Here is a 15274-nt window from a genome sequence, read left to right as displayed (position 1 = left end):
ATGTGGTGCTGGGGGATTGAACCGCGGTCCCTGTGCTTTAGCTAAGCTTGTTCTAAGTAGGTGCTTTAGACCACTGAGCCATCTCACCAGCCCCGGAACCCAGTCTCTTGGGACAAACTCAGATGAGACAGTTGTAGGAGCTGCAGAGAACAGGGCCCTGGGCTGTCGCCTTCACTCTTGTGTCCCCAGCCTAGAATGTCAGTCATCAGGGTGTGTCGCTGGCAGGGTGCATCGCTTTCTGTTCCCCTCCCTTAGATCAGAAATCAGTTCCCACCATGGAAATGAAGGTGACAGCTGGGAGAGTTGGGAAGGAGGAACGGAAAGGCACAACCCAGGAGAAGAAGCAACTGGGAATCAGAGACAAAGAGGACAAAAAAGGAGCCAAGACACCCGTGAAGGAGGTCTCATCTGCGCCCTGAATGGGCGGGAGGGTCCTGGACTTGGCCTGAGTGGGGGCAGTGGTGCCAGAGAGGCGCTGTGCAGTGTCTGGGGCCCACCTTAGGAGCCATAGGAACTCCTCCTCCCCCAGCAGGACCGCGTGAACAGCAAAAAACAGAAGGCAAAGGAGGACAAGAAAGTAGTCAAGTCTACAAGTCGCGATAAGCTTTCCTTGGAAGACCCCATGCCTGATGGTGTCAGGGCATCTCAGAAGCCCATCGATCCCCTGGTCATGGAGAAATATACGCACCGGCTGCATACAGAGGTGCGGAACGAGTCCCCCACCCCCACCCCTGCACCTCACTCTCCAGTATGACTAGTAAGCTCTGCCAGACCGAGGCAGAGCCACCAGCCCACGGAGAGCGGGCGTCCTCGTGAGCAGGGCAGACCTCATGAATGAGAACCCCAAGCAAAGTATGTGGATACAGAGCCTGGCAGCCGGGGTCACTCAGGGCAGGGAGGCCGGGTGGGGCAGGCTGGGCCTTGCTGAGCCAGAGGCATCCTGCAAAATCTTGAAAAGGGAGAGGGGTACCCTGGGCCAGGGAAGCGGCTGACACAGAGGAGGTGGCAGCAGACAGGAGCATGGAGGGACCACGTGGGGCTTTGCTGGCCATCGTGAGGACTTGGAACAGAGTCACATGGGGTTTGAATGGAGGACTGGTTCAGCCTCACGCATCAGCGGGTCAGACTAAGGGACAGAGAAGAGGACACTTCTCTCTTAGCTGCCCCCCATTGGATATCCCTTGTAATCCTCAGGAGAACACTGTGAGGTCCATCTTTGTTGCTACAACAAAATACCATGACTGGGTAACATGTAAGGAAAGAAATTGTTTTTATTTCTTGTTTGGTATTGAGATAGGACCACACTGTGTAGCCCAGGCTGGCTTTGAACTCTCAGCGGCCCTCCTGCTTCAGCCTCTGGAGTGCTGGGATGCCAGGCGTGTGCCACTTGGGTATTTTTGTGAGACGATGCAGCCGAACATGCAAGTGCTTTCCACTGAGCAGACCTTCGCCTGTGACGTCTGTCACTTTCCTCCAGGTCTACGGGCTGCTGAACACACTGGTGACCGACCTGCTGGTGCTGGCTGATGCGCTCAGCCCAGTGAAGTCTACGGAGGAACAGCTGTATGTCTAGCGGGATTGGGCCTCGCCACCTCCTGGGTAACAATGAGGTCAATAAAGAACATTTATGTTTCCAGCACTTGTGCTGTGCCCATGTGCTGGGTGTTGGGTGCACACGGGGTCAGTCACTGCCCAGGTCCTCCCAGTGTCTGCAGCTAGCCCCACCTGGCTGGTGATTGGAGAAGGCCTGGATGGCCCAGGACCAGAGCAAGTTGGTGGCAGGATGGGCAATGCAATTGGGTGACAGGGAGGCCCTGTCTCAAAATAAAAAATAAAAAAGGCCCCTGCAAAGGGCCTGGGTTTAGCCCCCAGTTCTGAAAGAAAAAATGAAAAAGGATGGCACTGCCTGCTATACCTGGCAGCTCTTACAGTAACCCACTCAGAATGGATGACAGAGTAGAGATAGCGCAGATGGGAGACTGGGAGGAGCCCAGAGCCCTTGGGGTTCACATTTGGTATTTTGTGGGACCAGCAGTCCCAGAGGAGTGGCACACTCTCCCTCCTGGAACCTGAGAGATGGAGTTGGTATGAGGGTGGAGTGGGGGGACAGTCCCCCTACTTTCTCCTTTGGTGCCTTTGCAGCCCCAGGAGGAGGGGAGGGAGGGCTTGGGAGTGGGCACAAGCTCTAGCTCCCACTATTTGGGGTCCCCAAATAGTGAATTCAGGATGCAGGCCCCGCCCCACCTGGTAGCTGTAGCAAGGGTTAACCCGGCCGCTGCCTGCCTGCCCGCCTGGTGGCGTCCTCCTGTGTCCTGTTACTGCCAGGGCAGACTTGCCGGGCCAGCTGAGCAACTTCCCTCCTGAGTATCCCTCGCTTGCTGGCTGGAGAAGAGGAGCTGACCAGGCAGAGTAGAGCTGCAGCCTTCGGGGACCCTGCGCTACCCTGCTGGGGGGTCTGCGCCCCTTGTGGATGGCTCTGGAGCTGCTGCCGGGGCTGTGCCTTCCCTCCGCGGCGTGGGTCGTGGGGTTGCTGCAGAGGCTGCTGGGGCCCAGGCTGGGGCCAGGGGAGCCCGCACTGGGGGTAAGCAATGGTGCCTTTGGTGACAGAGAGCAGGCTTGGGGCTTAGTCGGGGCGGGGGGCACTAGGGCTGGGCAGGCCCAGAGAGACCCGGGGGCTTTTTACCTGTGCCCCAAACATCTGTGCTGGCATCCAGGACCCGTGGTGGCTTTCTAAACTGGTAGCTGTAGGTCTGGCCTCAGGGTTGCCCCTTGGACACAGCTCTGAGGATGGGCGTCGCCAGTCCCTCCCCCTGCTCACCCTGGGTGCTCGGTCTGGGACCAAGGACAGGAAGGGGGTACCACACAGAGGCTCTGACAAACACGTGCATGTAACCAGCCACATCTGGCTTCTCTTCTATGCCTCTGAGCCCCCACATGGAGGTGGGGGTACCATCCACTTCCCCAGCGCTGACATTTAGGCTGGACCTTCCCAGGTCCCCCGACCTTTGCTTGTCCTCCAGGAACTAAGAAGAGCCACCTCCCCCCAGACCCCCAAAGTTCTTGGGACCCTGAGTGGGGGAAGAAAGCTCCCCCTCTACCTCTACCCCTCCCAGCCCAGCCTCTGCCTCTCCCAGCTCAAAATGGGCCTCCTGGGCCCTGGCTGCTCCGCGTCCTCCTCTGTGCCCAGCAGGGTCTGGCTCAAGGTCACTGCAGTAATTCCATACGGCCGTCTGGGGCTGCCGCAGCCGCCTTATCGGCAGCAGGTTTGGATTTCACTGCCTTTTATGCCTGGGCATATTGTGTTCGATAAAACCCTTGCGTGTAACCCCGCTGGCAGGGCTCCCAGCTGGCCGCTCCCTCCTGCCTGCTGCCTTTCCTCCCGGGTCCCCTCAGACACTAGGCGAAGGTCAAGCCCCTCCCTCGCCTGTGACCTCTCCCTTCCCAGACATTTGAAGGTGCTCTGAGGAAGCCCACCTCCTTCCTAGGAGCGAAGTCCAGGTGGGCAACTGAGCTCTCTCCTGCAAAAACCAGCGTTGCCGGTCACCCGGGCTCCAGCCACCCAGGGGCCAGCAGGGAGGAGGGCACTTGGGCCGGGTCAGCTCTGGTGGAGTCGGGATGCTGGACTGGTTCTGCTGGTTCCAGCAGCCAGCAGGGAGAGGCATGCATTGGGGCGGGCTCTGAGCACAATTATTTCCCATCTCCACTCTGCCACCACCAGCCTTCCCGCCCGCCCACTGGGAGGTGAAGGCAGGTCTGAGTCACAGCCAGAGGGGAGGGCAGGAGTTAAACTAGTTGTGGCTGTGGAAGCGCCACAGAGTCCGCCGCTGGCTGGACAGAAAGACAGACGGCAGACGGAAGGTAGGCAGCTCCAAGCTGGGCGGGCCCCATCTCCTCTGGGCCAGGGGTTCCTGTTCTGGGGCTCCTGGGCTGGGACGGGACCTGCTGAGGCCTGCAGGGGGCCCCCTTTGAACTGGGTCCAGGGCTGGTGTCAGGGTGGAAGGACAAGATTATTGGGGGCCTGCCTCTCGCCTCCAGCAGCCCAGGAGCGAGGAGGAGACTCAGCCAGGCCCACTGGGGATGATGCCAGGAGGTGCGATGTCTTTGGGTATGGGGGCATCCCTCCCTGCAGCCCCAGCCAGGAGGTGACACCTCTGCACAGTACGGCCACATGGATATGGTGGGGTCACTGAGAGGCTTGAGAGAGGACTTCTCTCAGTCCTGGTCCTGAGGCTAGGGGGACTGGATATTACCTGGCCCTAGCCCCTGTCCACCCTCTGCTGAGCTATACAAGGCCTTCTGTGTAGACAGGACTTGGAGCTGTGGAGAGTGGGGACTCCCCGTCCTTGGGGAGCTTCCGTTTGGGCTGTGAAGTTGGGCCTAAGATGGTAAAATAGATTAATTAATTACCAAACTAGGTGACGGGGTGAAGTATTGGGTTTAGTTAGTCTTACCAAGGCCTAGGTGTCAGTCCCAGCCCTTCTACCTACAAGCTGTGTGATGTGGGCAGGTCATGTCCCCTCTGTGCTCTGGTGGGTGTGGAGGTGGCCAGGTAGTGGCAGCTAGGTGTCCGTGACAGATGCCTGCCCTTGGCCACTGGCCGGGCCCACATCCTTCCCTGGTTTGCTGGTTCCTTCCTCCTCCTCCTCCCCACTCCCCTGGGCCTCCAGTTTCCTCTCAGCCAGCGCCGCCTCCGGGAAGTCTCCCCTGAACTTCCTCGCCCATGTCTTCTGTGCTCCTGGGCGAGCCTGGACGTGGGTCGGCCAACTGCGTGTCCGGGGCCTGGCATCGTGCCCAGCTCAGAAAAGGCCTCCAGGAAATATGTGTTGAGTCCATCAAAATACAAACATTAGCCACAGGAGAAAGGAGAAGCCAGAAAGGTCACAGGCACAAACTGGGCAGGAAGGTGGAGGGAGGCAAACGGGTTGGGCAAGGGGGCACTCCCCACAGCCACATTAGGGTCCTGGCTGAAACCACCCATCTGGGAGTGGGGGTTCCTGGGCCTCACCCCCGCTCTGTGATCTTGGACAAGTCCTGGGCCCCTTTGCTGAGCCTCCTACCCTATCTGTGATTGGTGACAGCAGGAACAGCATCTTGGGGATGGCCGTGTACAGGGGCCTGCCTGGTTAGAAGTGCCTGTTGAATTACAAACACCATGAGACAAATACAAGTGCTAGACTTTATGGTGGCACATGCCTGTCATCCCCCCACTTGGAAGGCTGAGACAGGAGGATTGCTGTGAGTCAGAAGCCAGCCTGTGGGCTATATAGTGAGTTCAAGGCCAGCCTGCACTATATAGTGAGACCCTGTCTCAAAATGAAAAGACCAAAGTGAGTTTTTGGGACACTGTTTCCAACAGCAGGGACACGGCTGGCTGGGCTCGAGTAGCCTGTGGCTCAGCGATCAGCAGGGTGGGCCACTGTCTCTGAGCTTTAGCTGTTCTTTCTTCCGCAGCCCCATGTGGAGCCCACAGACACGGCCGTCCTGCTGAGTGCACGGCGGCCCGCCCTTCGAGACAGTGACCTCTCGACAGTGGCCCTCGGCCCTCCACCTCCGGCGGGGGCGGGGGCCACCCACCTCCAGGTCCCCAGCCATGACCACCTCGGCGCTACGACGCCAGGTGAAGAACATCGTGCACAACTACTCGGAGGCGGAAATCAAGGTGCGGGAGGCCACCAGCAATGACCCCTGGGGCCCGCCCAGCTCGCTCATGGCGGAGATCGCTGACCTGACCTTCAACACGGTGGCCTTCGCGGAGGTCATGGGCATGCTGTGGCGGCGGCTTAATGACAGTGGCAAGAACTGGCGGCATGTGTACAAGGCGCTCACGCTGCTGGACTACCTGCTCAAGACGGGCTCCGAGCGCGTGGCCCACCAGTGCCGCGAGAACCTCTACACTATCCAGACACTCAAGGACTTCCAGTACATCGACCGGGATGGCAAGGACCAGGGCGTGAATGTGCGTGAGAAGGTCAAGCAGGTCATGGCCCTGCTCAGGGATGAGGAGCGGCTGCGGCAGGAGCGCACACACGCCCTTAAGACCAAGGAGCGCATGGCGCTGGAGGGCGCAGGCATTGGCAGCGGGCAGCTGGGCTTCTCCCGGGGCTCCCCATCGTCCTACCACTGTGAGTGAAGCCTTCCACGGGGCCCAAGTACCAGTACAGCCTCTGCAACTCTGAGCTGTGGTTAACGGTTCTGAGGACTTGGGCACAGTGCCTGGCACATTGTAGGTGCTCAGCAGACGAGCCACAGGGACATGTCATTATTTATGTGTCATTGTTGCTCACTAGCTATTCATTTGTTTTGGAGACAGGGTCTCACCAGGTAGTTCAGGTTGGCTTTGAACTCACTGTGTAGCCCAGGCTGGCTCTGGACTTGCGGGGATTCTCCTGCCTCAGCCTCCTGAGCTGAGGATTACTGGCATGCGGCAGTGTGCCCAGTTACTAATTAGCTGTTTATAGGATGGCATGATGGCAGAAGCTCAGGCTCTGGTATTCCACACCCTTTATTATGCCCACTCCAAGCTATGCAACCTGAGCAACCAGTAATCAGCACCTCAGTCTTCTCCTCTGTAGAATGGGGAGAATCTTGCCTCTCTCTGCTGTTTGGGAAGTAAATGTGACCTCACACAAGGGTGCCCATGGCCTCAGCCTGGATATAGACACCTTTCCTTCATGCCCCCATTTCAGGGCGCTGCCCTTAAAAATCGGGGTGACTACTTGGCCTTTCCTGGCTCTGTTTCCCAGTGGTGGGGGCTTCCCTGGCCTGAGGAACCCCAGAATGGCCTATTGATAAAGCCCTTGGCAGTTTGCTGGGGGTCCTGAGGCTGTGACCTGTTGGATCAGGAGCTCGGCTTTGGCCCCAGGCATGCTGAGGTCCAGTGCAGGAGTCCAGAGGCTGAAGGAGGGTGCCTGGGTTCAAGTCCAGCCTCTCTGACTACTGCCCCTGCCAAGAAGCCCCCTGTACTGGGAATCTAACAGGAGGTGCCTGGCCTGCTGCCTCCTGGCTCACTGCTTCCCCTTGCCTCAGTTTCCCTCTCTGAGCCTTAGGCCTCTGGGAGACAGAAGGGTGTGGGGGCTAAGGAACCTGATTTGGTCACAGTATCCATGATGGTTGTTGTAGCCTCCTCCTCGTCCCCCCGCTACGCCTCAGACCTGGAGCAGGCCCGGCCGCAGACGTCGGGAGAAGAGGAGCTACAGCTGCAGCTGGCACTGGCCATGAGCCGGGAGGAGGCCGAGAAGGTGAGGCCTGCACCCCATGGCCTAGGGCAGGCCCCCCGCCTGGGCCTAGAGCCACCTCTGGCTTCCAGCGACAACATGGGCGCTGTTTGTGTCCTGAGCCGGGCCCAAGGTGGGGCTCCCCTGAGCTGTCCTGGTAGGACCCCTGATTGCTACTGTCTCTTTATCACCTGTTCTTCCTTCTCCTCCTCCTCCTCCTCCTCCTTCTCCCCTCCTCCCTCTTCCTTTATCACCTGTTCTTCCTCCTCCTCCTCCCCTCCTCCCTCTTCCTTTATCACCTGTTCTTCCTCCTCCTCCTCCTCCTCCTTCTCCCCTCCTCCCTCTTCCTTTATCACCTGTTCTTCCTCCTCCTCCTCCTCCTCCTCCCCTCCTCCCTCTTCCTTTATCACCTGTTCTTCCTCCTCCTCCTCCTCCTCCCCTCCTCCCTCTTCCTTTCTTTCCCTTTCGGTATTGGAGACTGACTCAGGGCCTTTGCACTAAACTACATCCTCACCGTCTTTTATTTTGAGGCAAGGCCTGGCTTCGTTGTCCAGGCTGGGCTCCAAGTTGCAATCTTCCTGCCTCAGCTTCCCAGAATCCTGCAATTACAGGTTTTTAAGGCCACCCCTGGTTTGATGTCCCCTTCTTTGCCGCCACCTCTATGGATCTGGGCAGACAGGGTAGGAAGCAGCTGGGCTTCCTGTGGCAGCACGAGGGCTGCTCTCAGGGCACCCAGAAGGAAGACATCAGTTTCCTGACCTTGTGGCTGTCTCTCAGAAAGCAGGGAGAAAGGCCCATCCTCACTGACTACCCTACGCTTGCATGGGGATGTTTCTGTCTTTCCATCTTGGCTCCTGGCAGGGCTATGCTGGCCAAGGGCTGGCAGCACCAGGCCAAGTCCACCACTGTCTTCCTCCTCACAGCCAGTGCCCCCAGCCTCCCACAGGGACGAGGACCTGCAGCTGCAGCTGGCCCTGCGCCTGAGCCAGCAGGAGCACGAGAAGGTAGTACACGGGCCAAGTCCTGGCGGCGCAGGTGCTGGCGGCGCAGGTGCTGGTGGCGGTGCTACGGCGCTACGGGACACTAACTGGCTTCTTCTCCTCTGCTCTAACCTTGGCGCCTCCTTCCCTCTGTCCCTGCCCCCAGTCTGGATGCCCAGGTCACCCTGAGCCCAGCCTGGGCTGCTCATGCCCCTCCTCCTCTGTGCTTTTTGCAGGAGGTGAGGTCTTGGCGAGGAGAAGACTCTCCAGTGGCCAACGGTCCAGGGGCTGCGGCTCGCCGTCGGAAGGACAGAGAGTCAGGGAGAGAGGACAGGAAGGAGGAAGAGAAGCTGAAAACCAGCCAGGTAGGGAGTTGTGGAGTTGCATGGCCAACGCTGGGAGCACAGGAAGCGCCACTTGTGTATTAAAGGAGACAAGGTGGTGACACGCACATAGCAGTCTCTGGTCCTGTGCTGCGCTGGCCGGCAGCAGAGCTGACAGCAACGCAGGAGGCAGTGCCAGAATCCTGGTCAAGACCCTGGAGGGGCTGGGGACGTAGCACTGTGCCAGCCTCGGGTTCTCTGCACAGCGGGCACCTGGGAGCAGCTCCAGCTGTGATGCTTTAGATGATCAGAGACCAAACGGAGACTGAGGCTTGGGTCAGAGATCCGGTGCTGAAAACATGGGCTCCCAAGCGAGACTCCGCCCCATGCTGCGCCTGCTGCCCCAAGGTGGGGCTCTGTCCCCTTCTCATGGCCGTTGTGTCCAACATCTTGGACACAGAGCTAGGGAGAAAGCCTCGCTGTCCAGTCGCCATCTTTGTCCTTTCTGCTGGCCTGGGTTCTAGCCCAGCTTGGCATCTCCCTGGCTGTGCAACTTCAGCCGAAACACCGCCCTCTCCGGGCTTCAAGGGCTCAGCTATAAATAGGTCAGCACCTGCCCTCCCTTGCCTGCGGGATTCTTAGAAGAATCAGGAACTCGGTGGATGAGGAAGCATTTTGTGAACCTGGAGCGCTGGACAGAGGCAAGGATCACGAAGGGATGTTTGTAGGATGAATAAAGGCAGGAAGCAGCCGCAGAGGCTGGCAGGTCAGGGCCTGGCCTCCCTCGGGGCCCACCCACCTCTCACTTGCGGCTGCTTCTCCCTCTGCAGTCCTCCATCCTGGACTTGGCTGACATCTTTGGCCCTGCCCCTGCACCTTCCTCTACTCACTGCTCTGCTGACCCATGGGACATTCCTGGTGGGCACACAGGTTGGTGACACGCCTCCCGCTGGTACCAGAGGGCCCTTTCCTTTCTAGCTATCTGCTGGAAAACTGCCACCTTGACAAGCTGAGGTTCCCCCCTGCTACCTGGCTTTCAGATGAAAAGCTTGGGGCACTGGGACAGCAGATGTCTTGTCCACATTCACCCGGCCCATCTCCATGGGGTCGGTGACCCCTGATGCCCGGGCCAGGTGGTGGCAGGAGGTCCAGGCTGCTGAGAAGACCCGCTGAATATAGGCTCCTGCTCACTGAGTGGTCTGGCAGCAGCATTCCCACTGGGACAAGACCCTCACACCTCCCCCTCCACAGCGTGGGGAGCTGGCCTGCATGAGAGCTGCAGGGGTCTGGGTTACATTTTTGTTCCTCCCATTCTAGGTCTCAGGCCAAGCACAGAGCCCAGCGGCTCCTCCTGGGGACCTTCTGCAGACCCCTGGTCTCCAGTCCCCTCAGGAAACAGCCTGTCCCGAAGCCAGCCTTGGGACTTGCTTCCTGCACTCTCCTCCTCGGAGCCCTGGGGCAGGACCCCAGTGCTGCCTGCCGGACCCCCTGCCACAGACCCCTGGGCACCAAACTCTCCCCACCACAATCTCTCCAGCACTGGGGCTGACCCTTGGGGGGCTTCCAAGGACTCCTCGGACACCCCTGGTAGGTGGAGGCAAAGGGTGCTATGAGAGGCTGGATACCTCTGGGTCCACTCCCACCAATGCTGCAAGGGCAGCAGGGGCTGTGTGCCTGGCCTGGGGTTCAACCATCATCTGCCCTATCTGCAGCTCTTCTCTCTTCTCTGCTAGCTGGAGGTGGTGTCCTGACCTTTGACCCCTTTGCCAAAACCCCAGAACCCACAGAGACCAAGGCAGAGCTGCAGGGTGCCCAGACCATGCCCTCTGGAAAGCCGAGCAGCCCCGTGGGTGAGCAGAAGGCCAGGATACTGAGGCTCTGGCAGTGGGGGACCCCAGGCCAGCTGCCTCTTCCCCACCAACAACCTCTATTCTGTTGCTCGCAGATCTAGACCCGTTCGGAGAGCCTAGCCCCAGTTCCAAGCAGAATGGCACAAAGGAGTCTGATGCCTTTGATCTGGGGGTCCTGGGGGAGGCGCTTTCACCCGCACCCCCAAGTAAGGAGGTCCCTGCCCGTCGCACCCCCGAGTCCTTCCTGGGCCCCTCGGCCTCCTCCCTGGTCAACCTTGATTCGCTGATCAAGGCACCACAAGCTGCAAAAACCAGGAACCCCTTCCTGACAGGTAGGGTGCTCCGGGGCCCTGCGCACCTGGCACGCTGCTCTCCGGGGTCCTGCCCGAGCCCTAGGACCTGACTCTCCGTGTCTTCCCCTCACCCCTCTCACAGGTCTCAGCGCTCCATCCTCCACCAACCCATTTGGTGCTGGCGAGCAGGTGGCGCCCACCCTGAACCAGATGCGCACTGGGTCGCCTGTGCCCATTCTACCCCTCGGGGCACCCCTGGGCTCTATGACCTACAGTGCCTCCCTGCCCCTTCCACTCAGCAGCGTCCCGGTTGGCAGGACCCTCCCTGTCTCGGCCAGTGCCTTCCCTCAGGCCAGTGCCTTTGCCCCACTGGCCCCGAGCCTGCCACCACCGCTGCTGCCCACGTCCAGCTCGGCTGGGCCACTGGACGCATCGCGGCAGGCGGGCACCAACCCCTTCCTCTGATTGCCTGGACGGCTACGGCGCGAGGCCCCGCCCCCTCTGGACCTGGGCGGGGCGCTTGTACAGATTGAGCACTGATTGGGTCTCTGTGGACTGCGTGAGATTAGGGCTCCTGACCCAAGAGACAGACCACTCCGCGGAGCGCCAAGACCACGCCCACACAATAAAGACTGGAACCCAGATCCTCAGCTTTTACCAAATGGACTTTTTGCCAGGTGTGGCAGCTGGCTCTGGACCATAGCACGGATCACCTGCTGCCGGGGAAATGATGACGCCGCAGTCCCGAGTGCAGATACTCCCATTTTCTTCCCGTGCCACCCCATCTCCTGTCAGCCTGGCACTCGGCCTTCCAGATGCTCCCTGGTTGTGGCTCATTCATTACCCAGAGGCAGTGGGGGGTGACCTGACAGCCCGGGACAGCAGGGACTTGTTTTATGTATTGCACACTTAGTGGACTAAGCACTTTAGGCAAAAAACTTTAATCACGGCACTGAGGTAGATAATCCTGCTACTCGCATTCAGGACCAGCCACAGAATTTGTTGGCATCCAGGGCAAAATGAAAGCGCAGGGCTCCTTGCTCAAAACTGGATCAAGTGTGGTTTTTTTTTTTTTTTTTTTTTTAATTTTTTTGAGACAGGTTCTCACATTGTAGTTTAGGCTGGTATTGAACTATGTAGCCCAGGCTGGCCTCCAACCTGCAGCGACCCTCCCGCCTCAGCCTCCCAAGTGCTGGGATTACAGATGTGTACCACTATGCCCAGCCCTATGAATTCTGAAACAAGGAAACAGAACCGCAGTCCACACGCACAGCCCTTCCCGCAGCAGCTGCACTGGTCTCTCTTGTGGCTGCCATTCTGTAGAGGAGGTTGAGGAGCACACTTCAAGTCGCAAGATGACGACACTGCGGGCTGGCATTGTCAGGCAGGCAGGCACGCAGTCTGGCCCCAGGTTGAATTTAGCAAATATTGATGCACTGCTGTGGATAAAGTGCTAGGCTGGGAGGGGCCCAAGAATTGCTGAGCCTGCAGCCTCTAGCTGCTTGGGGGATACAGGACACGGGCAGGGGACATGGCGGCAGCCCAAGACAGAGCCAGGAGCCCCCTGCTCCTTTGTTCTCCTGAGTAAGCTCCCTGCCACGCTCACCTTGGGCTGATGTGAATCAGCTGCAGCCATCACAGGGAGACTGTGCCTTCCTGGGGCTTAGGCAGAGTCTGGAAAGGCAGAGGTGGGTGGAGCCCGTAGTCCTTCCATGCTGGGAGGCCCACTTGCTGTCCCTTCTAATGACGCTCCCCTCACCAGTCACCAGTGGGTCCCCAATCTCAGACCTGCCCTGAAGGCACCTGCTGCTCTCCCCTTTAAGGGCCAGAAATACCAAAGGTGGTGGCTGGGGATGCAGTGGCTGAGTGGGGAGGGGCCCACCCAGCTGGGGCAGGAGGCTGCTGTGGGCAGGAGGGATGAGTACCTCCTTCGGAGTCAGACCCATGCTGCAAAATGATTGCTCTGAAGTTAAACTTAATGATGACTGCTTCATAATAAGTGGTCATTCGCCTGACCTCGAGTAAAGCACTTCACCTCGGTGTGTGCCTCTTTCCCGGTCAAGTGGGGGCAATGAGTCCCTTCCTCCTCCTGGGGTTGCTATGCAGCCAGCATCCCTGCTTGGAGTGGAAGGAATCTAGGCCAGCGATTAGTACAAATGAGAGGCCAAGGGTGGGCGGCCAGGACAGCCTCTTGGGTAAGGGGGCCACGTGGAACCCGGGAAGAGGGCTGTCCTAGGACACCCTGAGAAATGGCTCATGCTGCCCCCGTGCCTGGCTGTGCCAGGTGACACCCTGAGTCTGCATCTGTCTTCTGCTGCACCCAAGTTGGAAGGTTCTAGCCTTGGTCCTACACCCAGCTCTCCCTGGGGACTGCTCGCTCTGTGACACTTCCTGATTCCTGAAGCCACTTCCAGTTGCCCTGGTCCTCCTAACTGGAGCAGCCTGCCTCCTCCCACCCCCCAGGGTTGCCACACCCCATTCCTGGGATGCTTTTCCTCCTGGCTCCAGACTTCTCACCATCTCTTCCCTGCTTCCGCTTGACCCCCTTACCCTAGAGGATGCCCTGGCCACCCGCCCTTTGCCTCTCATTTGCCCTTGCCATGGCCATCCTCGTCACCACCCCAGGCAGGCTTCCTCTTCACCAAGCACCCTCCACCCCACCCCACCCCCAGTGGGAGTGTCTGCCCTTCTTCATAGCTGCCCTGCCTGGTCCTGCTTGTTTTGCCTTGCTGTTTTTTGTTTTGTTGGTTTTTTGTTTTTGTTTTTTTTTTAGGCCTCAAGATGCCTTGAGGGCCTCTCTGGTTTCCTGGGAGAGACTGGGTTCCAACCGGAGCATCTTGAGCCTGTCAGCTTTGTTTAAGCAGGCAAGGAAACAACTGCGCTAATGGGCAGGGTCCCTGTTTTGTTGGTTGTGCTTGGACTTTTTGAGACAGGATCTTGCTGTGTGATTCAGGCTGACCTTGAGCTCAGTTTTTAGCCCAGGCTGGGCTCGAACTTGCAACCATCCTGAGTGCTGGGATCCCTTTGCTGTGGTCTCCAGCCCCAGCTTGCTTGTGTGCCCCAGGACCCTTGCACACACCATTCCTTCTGCCCGCTTCTCCAGAATTCACCTCACATTCCCTCTAGTTTTCCTCCACTGCTGTCACAAATGTGCTTTTCTCTTGAGAAACTTTTCTCCTCATCTATCCTGCCAACCCCGTCGTCACACCCACTCTCTCACTTGTCAGGAGGTGGCTGAAGACACATATATCTGTGTGGCCATCAGATTCAGAGCTCCAGGCAGTGAGCACTCGGTTACACTTGGGCAGATGCATAGAAGGGTATCCCCGTGGTTGTTCCAGGACAGCTGGCGTTTGAGCAGGCTGAGCCAAGCAGTGTGCGTCCTTAGGTGGATCCAGACAAGACCATTGAGCTTTCTTGCCAGCCCTTATTTTGCAATTTTATTTTTTTGTTTTGTTTTGTTTTTGCGGTACCAGAGATTGAACTAGGACCTTCTACTTGCCAGGAAAGTGCTTATTCTACTGAGCTATTTCCCTGGCCCTTATTTTGCAATTTTATTTTTTTGTTTTGTTTTGTTTTTGCGGTACCAGAGATTGAACTAGGACCTTCTACTTGCCAGGAAAGTGCTTATTCTACTGAGCTATTTCCCTGGCCCTTATTTTGCAATTTTAAAGGATGCAGAAGTTGCATAAGATGAGCTGAGACTGAAATCGCAGGGAGCCAGAGCCCCACAGCTTTGCTGGGATGATAAGTGGGGGTCAGTCAAGCTGAGCTTGGTTTTAGGCACAGACCTGGGTCTTCTGAAGCCCTCTCTGCCTCCCTGCAGTTCCGCACTCGGCCGCCGGGCGGCGCTCGGAGACCAATCAGACGGTCCTGCCCAGAACTCTGTATCGCCGCGGTTACGGGCGCCTTGAGCCGCAGGTACTAGCAAGGTGCAGTCACTCTAACCCTGGCACTGGATAGCCCCCGCCTGCGCGTCCTTGCTGCATCCCGCTGCACGCCTGAACCCTCGCAAGCCCCCTCCCCATCCGGAGCTATGTTGACACTGCCTCCTGGAAGCCTTCCAGGAACCCAGAGCTAGGCCAAAGTCTCTCCCTAGCTGCTCCACACGGAGCCCGTTACAGGCTCTCAGTGCTGTGCAGCTGCAGGGCCGGCAGTAGTGGGGACTGAACCCCAGGCCTAGGTACTGAGCTACATCCCAGCCCTTGTTCATTTCTCTTGAGACATAGTCTCACTAAATCTGTAAATTGCCCAGAGTGGGCATGAGCTTGCAGTCTTCCTGCCTCAGCCTCACAGCATATTGGGATGGCCATGCTGGCTGGACCTCGTTACTTAGGTCTGTCCTCAGAGCTGCTTTCTGGGCCGAGCCTCCTGAAGGGTTTCTTATCCCCTGGTGTCCCCCGAGTCTGGCCGGGGACCTGGCCTTGCACACTTCGGCAGGTGAGACCAAGAAGTGCAGTGTGTCTCCTCCTCTGGTTGCCTGCCACAGTCCAGTCTCAGACCAAGTCTCCTTGGGCTGCCCAGCCACCCCCCCCCCCAACCGCCACATGCCAGGGTTCCCTGGGGGGGCCTGGCCAGGGCGCGGAACGGAGCTGGAAGCACCATTCTGCCCAT

The 15274-nt window shown here is 58.6% G+C and overlaps 2 protein-coding genes across 7 annotated transcripts in view; both read left to right on the top strand.

Moving 5' to 3' along the window:
• The window catches only part of Mycbpap (MYCBP associated protein), a 19247-nt gene extending 17342 nt beyond the window's left edge, over positions 1-1905 (top strand). The window contains exons 17-19 of one of the 2 annotated variants that reach the window (XM_023717901.1): positions 256-401; positions 530-703; positions 1478-1905. In XM_023717901.1, coding sequence (XP_023573669.1) covers positions 256-401; positions 530-703; positions 1478-1573 — 416 coding nt within the window. In that variant the 3' untranslated portion in view covers positions 1574-1905. The remainder of the gene's footprint in view (positions 1-255; positions 402-529; positions 704-1477) is intronic. The other variant, XM_023717902.1, reaches the window with a different exon arrangement.
• A 387-nt stretch (positions 1906-2292) lies between these two features.
• On the top strand, positions 2293-11712 carry Epn3 (epsin 3). Of its 5 annotated transcripts, XM_023717905.1 has the most exons (11): positions 2697-3498; positions 3719-3858; positions 5452-6122; positions 7120-7238; positions 8138-8218; positions 8431-8559; positions 9348-9447; positions 9835-10104; positions 10230-10367; positions 10463-10699; positions 10803-11712. In XM_023717905.1, the coding sequence occupies exons 3-11, from the start codon at positions 5591-5593 to the stop codon at positions 11123-11125; spliced, it is 1929 nt and encodes a 642-aa protein (XP_023573673.1). In that variant the 5' UTR covers positions 2697-3498; positions 3719-3858; positions 5452-5590; the 3' UTR covers positions 11126-11712. The 5 variants fall into 5 exon arrangements, with proteins under 5 accessions (XP_023573675.1, XP_023573672.1, XP_023573676.1 ...); XM_023717907.1 differs by lacking the exons at positions 2697-3498; positions 3719-3858 and adding an exon at positions 2293-2581 and having other exon boundaries at positions 10296-10367; XM_023717904.1 differs by lacking the exons at positions 2697-3498; positions 3719-3858 and adding an exon at positions 2293-2581.
• Positions 11713-15274: the final 3562 nt, after the last annotated feature.

The sequence above is a fragment of the Octodon degus genome, unplaced genomic scaffold, assembly GCF_000260255.1.
Source record: "Octodon degus isolate 3935 unplaced genomic scaffold, OctDeg1.0 scaffold00056, whole genome shotgun sequence".
NCBI lineage: Eukaryota > Metazoa > Chordata > Mammalia > Rodentia > Octodontidae > Octodon > Octodon degus.
This window is presented reverse-complemented; position numbering and strand designations above follow the sequence as displayed.

Coding starts and splice junctions, on each gene's coding strand:
- Epn3 (XM_023717904.1), top strand. CDS start 5,591: ATGACCACCTCGGCGCTACGACGCCAGGTGAAGAACATCGTGCACAAC. Junction 9,448..9,834: donor CATTCCTGGTGGGCACACAG/GTTGGTGACACG, acceptor CTCCCATTCTAG/GTCTCAGGCCAAGCACAGAG. Junction 10,105..10,229: donor GGACTCCTCGGACACCCCTG/GTAGGTGGAGGC, acceptor CCCTATCTGCAG/CTCTTCTCTCTTCTCTGCTA.